Source organism: Garra rufa, chromosome 7 (assembly GCF_049309525.1).
Source record: "Garra rufa chromosome 7, GarRuf1.0, whole genome shotgun sequence".
NCBI lineage: Eukaryota > Metazoa > Chordata > Actinopteri > Cypriniformes > Cyprinidae > Garra > Garra rufa.
In genome coordinates, this window is record NC_133367.1 from 28,902,328 (window position 1) to 28,913,270 (window position 10,943).

The following is a 10,943-nucleotide window of genomic DNA, read 5'->3' on the forward strand; positions in this document are numbered from 1 at the left end:
TTCCATGGCTTCCATAGACTGCTAAAAACTGTCTTTAACCCTCACAGCCTTATTTTCATCCAAGAAAAAACTAAAATGTCATCTACCCTGTCTAAGGTCTTACCATTCGTCATAAACACAGCCACAATCAGAAATAAGAGGTGCGTTCTCTGCTCCTCAGGTCTTATTCACTAAGCTTCCTACCCACCCCATTAAATTTATACATTTACTATATAACAACAAATAAAGTCAAGTCCTGTCCTATAATTCTTCACATTCTAAAAGCTGTTTCACTCTGAAGTATGTCACAATGCATAAGCTATAACTTCTGTTACATGACTTTAAGTTTGCTGAGCGGGACACGAATTATAAGATCAAAATGGCAATATCCAATAGAGGTTTGCTTTTGTTACATTTAAATTGTCATTGCCTTATTCTAGTTGTAAAGGCTAAAAAAAAAAGGTTAAGATATTGACAAACAGTAGTGTTTTGTTTGGACCCAGACTCGACCCATTTGGACTCGGACTTGAGGACGACTCATCCCATTTTGGACTCGGACTAGAAAATACGTTCAATGACACATCTGGCCAACGAGTGATGTGGATGTTGTCACATGACTGCATTTTGGTTTGTTTCAACTGGTTCGCACCAGAGCAATCAGTGTGGTGTGAAAAGGACCCAAAACGGCAGAAAAATGCTACAAGATATCATTTGTTGCCCTTGGTCTGGAACAAATGAGCGAACCACAGATGTGAAAGCACCCTAATGCTAGATTATTACTAAAATAGTACTAGATTTTTATAGTTCAAGTCAACTAAAAGGTGTGAGTTAAGAATGACACCATCAGAAGGACCGACAGTTTGGTTTAACCCAATCCATCAAGTTGAAAACAAACGCTGATCAACAACTACAAACACCATCAGAGATAACACCCTGATCAGACAAAACCTGACGAATGTGTCCGTTATGTTTGTTTGTCGGCGTCTGTTAATGCAGTGTGAATTGGCCTTTACAGATCTAACCACAGACAATGTGAGACAGTTTGACTAAGCTCTTCCCTTATTTCTCACATCTAACAGATTTTACGAGAAATATTATCAAATGCATCATGGGGGACAATAGATTTCTTCCATTAAGACCACAAACCTATATTTTCCACTTCAATGCAAAATGAAACCACATCAAGGTGTGATAGAGGAAGTGCGATCGCTATTGGTGGGCTAAACCAGACCACTTTGCATTAAATACAACCATCGACACTGAGGAGGTCTTCAGCACTTCTGTGAAACCTTCGAAAAACAGCATCATGATCATCTCTGCTCTTTTGTTAGTCACCCTACTACCATATCTGACCCTCACAGGTAAGAAAATGATGGAAAAAAAACTGATTTCTACTGCATTAAGTCTAAGTGTATCATAAATATGCAAATTTTATCCATTGTCAGCGCAAGTTGATCTAAAAGACAATTTAGGCGAGTCTACTTGACATTTAACCAAGCTAAAGTATTTTTTTTTTAATCTTTCTTAGCATCTGTGCAAGTGGGTATAGTGAACGGCACAGAAGCCAAACCTCATTCAAGACCCTACATGGTTTCGATTCAAAGAAAAAACGAACACAAATGCGGCGGCTTCCTTGTGTCAGAACAGTTTGTCATGACGGCTGCACACTGCTTTGAAAAGTAAGGTTTTTTTGTTGATCAGTTAGTATTTCAATTTGAGTCAGAGAGTCTCATACTGCTACAAAAGGGTCTTCACTTGGTGTGATTACTTTTGATATGACACATACTATGGTGGTACCCAAACAAATGGGTCTACGACTTCTAAAGTATCGAAAGTAAAGGTTCTTTATTGGGACTGATGGGTTTATGAAGAATGTTTGGAATCATCCATGGAACATTTCCATTGCACAAAAAGTTCTTTACATTATTAAAATGTTGTTCAGACTAAGAAAATTTGATACACTAAAAGGTTCTTTGGGGAACCAAAATGGCTTTTCAATGGCATCACTTTTGAAAGCTTTGGAATGTAGGGAGTTCAACAAATATTGTTTTTACTTAGAGCAAAGCTACAGTTAAGAAGCTAAAGATGAGCTAAATGTTTGTGGCTTTGCAATGTAAGCTTCTTAAAGTATGAACTGTTCAAATGCACATCGTTTTAAGTCAAGCCTCCATTTTTCAGACTTCATTTAACAGTAAAATATGAATGCACGTCTTCTTCCTCTTCTTGACAGATTTGAGAACCTGACAGTTGTGGTTGGAGCTCATGATTACACTCAAGGTTCTCGCATGGATGTGAAGTTCTACCACATCCACCCTGGCTATGACTCTAAATATCTGCTAAATGACATCATGCTAATTCAGGTAAATGACTCAGCTAGGGTTTGCAGAGCAAACTGCAATAAAACAAGTCTGTTCTTAAAGGAACACTCCACTTTTTTTGGAAATAGGCTCATTCTCCAACTCCCCCCGAGTTAATAAGTTGATTTTTACCGTTTTGAAATCCATTCAGTCGTTCTCCTGTTCTGGCGATATCACTTTTAGCATAGCTTAGCATAGATCATTGAATCCTATTAGACCAATAGCATCGCGTTCAAAAATGACCAACGAGTTTCCATATTTGTTGTATTTAAAACTTGACTCTTCTGTAGTTATATCGTGTACTAAGACCGGTGGAAATGCAAAGCTGCGAGTTTCTAGGCTGATAAGATTAGGAACTACACTTCCATTCCGGCGTAATAGTCAAGGAAGTTTGCTGCCGTAATATGGCCGAAGCAGGCGAAGTATTATCAGAAATGAGTTCCCAGCTAGTTTAGCATTTGCACATGTGCTGCGTGGTATTACTGCTCCTGCTTCGGCCATATTACGGCAGCAAACTTCCTTGACTATTACGCCGGAATGGAAGTGTAGTTCCTAATCTTATCAGCCTAGAAACTCGCAGCTTTGCATTTCCACCGGTCTTAGTACACGATATAACTACAGAAGAGTCAAGTTTTAAATAGGAGAAATATCGAAACTCGTTGGTCATTTTTGAACGCGATGCTATTGGTCTAATAGGATTCAATGATCTATGCTAAGCTATGCTAAAAGTGATATCGCCAGAACAGGAGAACGGCTGAATGGATTTCAAAACGGTAAAACTCAACTTATTAACTTGGGGGGAGTTGGAAAATGAGCACATTTCCAAAAAAAGTGGAGTGTTCCTTTAACTGTGTTAAAACTCAGAATACACAACTCCGAAAATAAAATACTGTTACAATGACCACAGCTACTGAAAGAGCCTACAAGCTGATGGATTTAAGCGTAGGCTTAAACCAAATGGCATATTGAGTGAAATCCACACTGAGAAACTCTTTCAGTGGCTGCGACGCCAAGACAAGCATTGGCATGTTTACATCCTGCCAGGATGACATCTAGCGTTTCTTGTCTTTGCCATTTGCAGGCTCTTTCACTAGCTGTGGTCTACTAAAAGCCTCAAAGGCATCAGTGCTAAAGTGGAGAGAACAAAGACGCTGGTCTTTAGGAAGTTTATTTGTCCACAGGCTTCTTCCCATTCTTCGATTCGAATTTGGATTGGATTTCATACCACATATGGATGTGACTTGGATTGGGAATGTGAAAATCATTACTGATTTTGTGTTGTTCAAAATACAAGATTCAAGATTGGATATGCCACAAAATAAGATTTTTGTATTAAAGCCTTAGAGATTTGATTCTATATGCTGCAAACTGAACATTATTTACCATATTTAATTACTATGAATCATTTAGTACTTTTGTGTTTCAACTAATTGTTTTGGTTGGTGATCCAATTTGCATACATTTTTAAAATGATCAACATTAATGATTCAATTACTTGCTGTAGTTACAGAAAAAGGTCGATAAGAGCAATAAAGTCAAATGGATCTCCATACCAAAGAAAGATAAGGACATCAAGACCAAGGTCAAATGCAGTGTTGCAGGATGGGGGAAAAAAACTACTAATGGTGGAGCGAGTGCTAAGCTTATGGAGGTGAACATCACTGTCATGGGCCCAAAAGAATGTAAGAAGTTTTGGAAACAGGATTACTCAGCCTCACGTATGGTGTGCGCAGGAGGTCGCGGAGGATTTTGCCAGGTACAAAGAATCTTCTAGACAAATGTGAACCTGGACCACAAAACCAGTCTTAAGTAGCATGGATATATTTGTAGCCAAAATTATAGATTTTTCTTTTATGCCAAAAATCATCAGGATATTAAGATCATGTTCCGTGAAGATATTTTGTACATATCCTCCCGTAAATATATCAAAACTTAATGTTTGATTAGTAATATACATTGCTAAGAACTTAATTTGGCAAACTTTAATGGCAATTTTCTTAGTATTTTTTTTTTGGCACCCTCAGAGTCCAGATTTTCAAATAGTTGTATCTCAGCCACATATTGTCTTATCCTAAAATCCTAAATCTAAACCATACATCAACTGAAAGCTAATTCATTCAGCTTTCAGATGGTGTGTAAATCTCAATTTTGTAAAAAAAAAAAAAAAAAAAAAGGACTCTTATGACTTATTTTGTGGTCTAGGGTGACAAATCACAAATAGCATGACAGTGCAATTTCATTCACGGCCTTTAACTTCCTTGACTTTTCACAGGGGGATTCTGGAGGACCCTTGGTGTGCAATAAGGTGGCGGTTGGTATTGTTTCATTCAATGAGATCAACAACTGTAACTCACCTAAACTACCGAATGTCTACACCAAGATTTCCAAATTTCTAACTTGGATAAAAGCAATTCTTGGAGGTGTTAAGCAAGAGCTTGATTAATAAACATTTTATTTAAACAATGCAGTCATGTGTCAATTTTTGGAGCTCATTTCATAAATACATTTTGCTCGATTTCTCAACTGTGACAAACACCAAATGCTTTTCTGTTGAAAGATGGTTTCGTCCCTTCTCGGCAGCCTTGGTTTCCTGTGGGGGCCGAGCTCATTGCATGTGGTCAGACCCTCTGTGAGAAAATCTAGTTTGCTGACACATCTTTAAAAAAAAAAAAAAAAAAGAAAAAAGATGCCTATGCAAGGTCATGAGATTCACCACAGATTACAAAAAAAAAAACACAGGTTGTGCACTAACAGGCCCCTAAGTTACTGTGGATAAACCATTAAATTACACAGGTTTCCAAAAACACTCTCCTTATATGGCATTGGTCAGGTAGCCCTGCTCAAACTCACACCATTGGTTGATTCACTGTTGCTATGCCAGGCTCAGGTCAGGTATTTCAAAGCAAGTAAGCAATGTTTTGACAAACAGAGCCACAGTGTTCACACCTTTTAGAAAAACTCTACAAGAAAATGTACTACTTGACTTTTCAAGTCACTACCCTTGTGACTTGACTTTTTTTCCCTCTTCTTCTTCTGTGGAAATTGTCTGTATAGAGGGGTCCAATGTTGTTTAGGACTGCACTGACTTCATAGTATGGAAAAACAGTTTTCAAAGATCTCATTCTGTTTTCCACAGAAGAAATAAAGTCATACAGGTCTGGAACAACTGAGAGTGAGTAAATGACCAATTTCATTTTTGGGCGAGTTAACACCAATCTACGTTTTAACATAATACTGTTCACACTTTACCTTTAATTAACATCCAGGAAATGCTGTGGTTTGTCGTGTAAAGGGGGGCTTTGCCCTTTTACTTTGAGTAGTTTAAAAGTCAGTGACACATTTTCAAATGTTCCACAAGCACAATGACACACTTCACTGCGATTCTGCTCGCCACAGCTGTGACCACACTGCACTTCACAGGTAGCTTGTTTCATTAGTAATCCTTAACCTTTACTTTTCTTTAAATTGACTATTTTTTTTAATTATAATTATTTCTATCTTGTTGTTTCAATAGTTGTGGTTGGGGATGACATAATCAATGGGAAAAAGGCTTCAAAAAATTCTTTGCAATACATGGTCTCAGTGCAGTCCAACGAAGAACATCGTTGTGGAGGATTTCTGATATCTCCTCAATATGTGCTCACGGCTGCACACTGTCCAATGTAAGGCTACTCGCTTTGTGTGATTTTTTTATAGCCATGTTATTCACTAAACAAATTATCTAAAAAAAAGAAAAAAAAAAAAAATATGAGTGAACAATTCAACATAATGTGAGTTTAACTACTCCTGCTTTATTGTATTCCAGAGAGAATATGACTGTTGTTCTTGGCGACCATAATATTTCCCCATGGAAGAATCTAAAAAGATACAATGTGGTTCGCACATTTATACCAAAAACGTTCAAAAACATTAAGATGGGTGATGACATCATGCTTTTAAAGGTACACCAGTTGAGTCACAAAAAGAACCAAGACCCAACAAGTGCACATTCAATAACTATTTGCATTTTCAGATTTCTGAGAAAGCAGTTTCGGGAGGAAAGGTGAAGACAGTGAAATTTCCACATCAACATTACAGCATTAAAAACAACACCCAGTGCTTGGTTGCTGGATGGGGAGCCACTAAACAGGATCCCAATAAACAGCATCATGTTAATAACCTTTTGGCCTTGAAAGTATCAACCGTTGACATCGACGACTGCAAGAAAGCATGGAAGAAATATGAAAAAAGCATTACACAACTTCCACCAAACATCATCTGTGCTAAAGGATATAAACAGAATGGAGGAGTGTGCTTGGTAAAAAATATGTCTTAAGCACATAAGCTGAAGCACAGGTTGAGACATTTGTTGACAATTGAGCGAGACAACTATCTACAGCCTTAACTTCATACAAGCATAAATTAGACGTGTATTAGGGACGATATTCGGCCGGGACACAACTATTTGAAAATCCGGAATCTGAGGGTGCAAAAAATTCTAAAAATTGGGGAAAAATCACCTTTATAGTTGTCCAAAATGTATTTGTTAGCAGTGCGTATTACTAATCAAAAATTAAGTTTTAATACATTTACGGTAGGAAATTTACGAAATACGAAAGGAACATCTTTACATAATATCCTAATGATTTTTGGCATAAAAGAAAAATCAATCATTTTGACCCATACAATGTATTGTTGGCTATTTCTACAAATACACCCATGCTACTTTAAGTTTTTATTTTTATAGATTAGGCACATTCCATTGCTCTACTATTAAACCATATCTTTATATATTCTTGCAGGGTGATTCTGGAGGCCCGCTGGTGTGCGATTCAACGGCTGTGGGAATTGTCTCCTTCAACATATGGGGGTGTAAATATCCAAATGTACCGGATATCTACACTGACATTTCAAAACATGCACGTTGGATCGAAGCAATGATGAGGAAAAAATAAATTTAAGAGTTTTGTATTCATGGCACTTGCAAATGATGCTTAAACATACAATACTGACCAAATAAAGTTGTTTTGCTGACTTAAGTCTTTGATCATATCTGTGTATGCAGAATATTATTTTGAGAAAAACTGTCTCATATCCATGCTTTTGTGTATATTATAAAAGTGACTGAAAATTTGGATTTCACACATTTGAAATCACATTTTCCAATCAGTGGGGTACAAAATCAAAATCATTAAAGTGATAGTTGACCCAAAAATGAAAATCATGAAAGTCATTAATTATTCACCCTCATGGTGTTCCAAACTTGTAAGACCTTCGTTAATCTTCGGAACACAAATTGAGATATTTTTGATGAAATCCGAGAGCCCTGACCCTGCATAGACAGCAACGCAACAGACACATTCAATGCCCAGAAAGGCAGTAAGAACATCGATAAAATAGTCCATGTGACATCAGTGGTTCAACTGTAATGTTATGAAGCTACAAGAATACTTTTTGTGCGCAAAGAAAACAAAAATAACAACTTTACTCAATTTAGTCTCTTATGTGTCAGTATTCGCTGGCATTCACACGAGTAGCATGACGCATGTCTCAAGTAATGGTTGAAAAAGGTTATTTTTGTTTTCTTTGTGCACAAAAAGTATCCTCATAGCTTCATAAAATTACGGTTGAACCACTGATGTCGTCAATCTGTTTTGTCAATGTTCTTGGTACCTTTCTGGGCCTTGAACGTCTCAGTTGCATCGCTGTCTATGCAGGGTCAGAAAGTTCTCAGATTTCATCAAAAATATCTTAATTTTTGTTCGGAGGATGAACGAAGGTCTTACGAGTTTCGAACGACATGACGGTGATTAATTAATGACAGAATTTAAATTATTATGGTTCATTTTAATGGCAAAAATTCAGAAAAGGTTGACTACTAATTAATTTGACGATACTAAAACTTGGGAATCTAAATACAAATTTAAAACTCACATTTGCATTTTCTAGAAAGAATATACACATATAGGAACAGGTTAAACAAATTTAGCCTGACTGTAATAACAGAAAACCATAAAGAAGGTCAAGACCACAAAGGCTCAGGCCAAAAATCTCCATATAAAGCAGTCATAAAGCAACCTTTCATTCTAGATGACATTTAACAAACATATCCAATAAAAAAAAAAAAGTCTGGGACAGCTTATTCATGAAAGTGCAACATCCATTTGGTTGATAAAATCTAGCAAATTCACTGCCTATTCATTTTCTGCTATACATGAGAAGACCTCGTACTCAAGTACAAGAAAAGCAAGATGTATTTGGAGCAAAGTATCAAATTTGGCATCTCGCATCATCGTTGAGAGTCAGGATGTGTCTTGTGGTAGGGCTATATAAATGACTGTGGTGGTCGCACCAGCAGAGTCTTATCAAGATGAGTGCAGCACACGTCCTGTTGCTCTCAGTGGCTTTGACGGGCTTGCTACTGACTGGTTGGTAAAATCATGCTTTATTGATTATAAAAATGATAACTGAATTGTATTCTATTATCTCAAGGGTGCATTTTTGTTTGCTAGGCACATTTGGAGCCGATATCATCAATGGCAAAAAAGCCAAGAAGAACTCCATGCTGTACATGGCATCAGTGCAGATTGATGGAAAACACAAATGTGGAGGATTCCTGATTCACCCGAGTTACGTGCTCACGGCTGCGCACTGTGATCAAAGGTAAAGGCTACAGTAGTTAGCCTACTGTTAAGTTGGAATATGTTTGGTGTTCAACATGACTGTTCGCTAATACGCAACTATGTTCCTGTTATGAATAAAGTGGCAACATGACTGTGATCATGGGCACCCACAACATTAGTCCACAAGGGGCAAATCTGAGAAGATATACGGTGCAGAACAGACATAGACATCCATCCTACAAAAACGCCAAAAATGGGAATGACATCATGCTTCTAAAGGTACAATATTCATAAATAAGTCAATTCAAATGTATTATAAAATATAAGCATATCAATTATGGTTATTACATTTACAGAGAGGGGGGTGAAAACTTTTTGAATTTGAAGATCAGGGTAAATTTTACTTAAAATTTGATTTTGTCTTCTGGGAAACATGTAGGTAGCTTCTGAGGGCAGTACTAAATGAAAGAAATTTTAGGCAAAATAAGAAAAATGTACTAATTTTTCAATCCGAATCAAAAGTTTTCACCCCCTGGCTCTTAATGCATGGTTTTTCCTTCTATAGAATCAGAGAGCGTTTGAACCTTCTGTAATAGTTGCATATGAGTCCCTCAGTTGTCCTCAGTGTGAAAAGATGGGTCTCAAAATCATAGTCAATGTTGGAAAGGGTTCAAATACACAAAAATGCTGAAAAACCAAAGGATTTGTGCGACCTGAAGGATTTTTCTAAAGAACATCAGGCAGTTTAACTGTTCAGGACAAACAAGAGACTCATGAACAACTGTATTTAAATTTTTTAAGTTTACTTTTCTTATGTGAAATTTTAGCTGTCCAAGAAACTGAAAACTGGCAAAGGTGTGAAAACCATCAAAATCCCAAGCAAGGTCAAACCACTAAAGAAAAAGACCAAGTGCCAGGTCGCAGGATGGGGTCAAACTGAAAAGGAAAAAGTGGTGAATGATCTGCTGGTGACAGATGTGTCACCCATCAACTCCACCATCTGCCAGACAATGTGGAAAAAAGTGCGAGTGACACTCCCCGACAACGTCCTGTGTGCTGGGGGTTTCGAGACCAAAAGTGGCACTTGCCAGGTATGTCAAAAGCAATATTTTGGAGAACGTTCATATTCTGAACTTAATAAAATACAACGGTTAATCAATCTCAAATGCAACATTACTGCAGGGTGACTCGGGTGGGCCACTGGTGTGCAGTGGGACCGCTGTGGGGATTGTCTCTTTCAACATGGGACGCTGCGACTACCCTAACGTTCCCAATGTTTACACTGAAATTGCAAAATACAGAACCTGGATCAAGAACATCATCAAAGGAGGAGCTTGAAGCCTACGGAAATGCAACGTGTATTGTTGCGTAGTTTGCCAAACTCAGCTGTTATGGTGCCATGTGAATGCTACCTGTCAAATAAAACTAAGAAAACAAGAAAAAAAAAAACAATGACTTTGCATTTTTTCCTTTCTAAAGCGCCACTTCAGAGAGAGCGAAACCAGCTGAGGGGCTGTTTGATTCTCAACCACTGCTAAAGTTCACCACCTCCACCACATCCTAAGTTACACAACTGCCTCACTATAAAAAAAATAGATGCAGTACTGGGAGAGAAAAAAAAAAAAAAAAAAAAAAAAAAAAAAAAAAAAGCTTAGACGCTTACATGCCTTCAAAATATAATAATGTATATTTTTATTAAATGCGTTGTTTAAGAAGCCTTGAGAGAAGCAATCGGTTTATCAAGGTGCATAAAATGTCTTTATACCAAAGAACTTCATTCATTGAATGGACATTTAGTCTTATTTTAGTCTTAAGATTTCTAATAAAGTCAAAAATGTTGTTGCATGAAACAACCCAGGTTGAAAAAAAAGAAGAAAAAAAGAGAGAGAGAAGAAGAAAGTGCTCCAGAGAAGCATCTGTCCCTGACATTAGTTACTCTAAAGCAGAAGTTCTCATTAGGGGTGACTATTTGCTATCTTGATTGATCTTGTAAGATGCCCACAAC

At 37.3% G+C, this 10,943-nt stretch overlaps 1 protein-coding gene across 1 annotated transcript; it reads left to right on the forward strand.

The window, feature by feature from the left end:
• Positions 1-945: 945 nt before the first annotated feature.
• Positions 946-10,367, forward strand: LOC141338095 (uncharacterized). Its single transcript, XM_073843657.1, has 15 exons — positions 946-1,011; positions 1,175-1,340; positions 1,508-1,658; positions 2,210-2,339; positions 3,841-4,092; positions 4,609-4,763; positions 5,695-5,756; positions 5,851-5,998; positions 6,142-6,277; positions 6,349-6,633; positions 8,674-8,743; positions 8,828-8,978; positions 9,079-9,217; positions 9,766-10,029; positions 10,121-10,367. The coding sequence occupies exons 1-15, from the start codon at positions 946-948 to the stop codon at positions 10,274-10,276; spliced, it is 2,331 nt and encodes a 776-aa protein (XP_073699758.1). The 3' UTR covers positions 10,277-10,367.
• Positions 10,368-10,943: the final 576 nt, after the last annotated feature.

What these genes read in the sequence shown, in the direction of transcription:
- LOC141338095 (XM_073843657.1), top strand. Translation starts at nt 946, where the DNA reads ATGTTTGTTTGTCGGCGTCTGTTAATGCAGTGTGAATTGGCCTTTACA. An exon ending in ATGACATCATGCTTTTAAAG is followed by an intron (nt 6,278 to 6,348) that starts GTACACCAGTTG and finishes TTGCATTTTCAG; the next exon opens with ATTTCTGAGAAAGCAGTTTC. An exon ending in ATGACATCATGCTTCTAAAG is followed by an intron (nt 9,218 to 9,765) that starts GTACAATATTCA and finishes GTGAAATTTTAG; the next exon opens with CTGTCCAAGAAACTGAAAAC.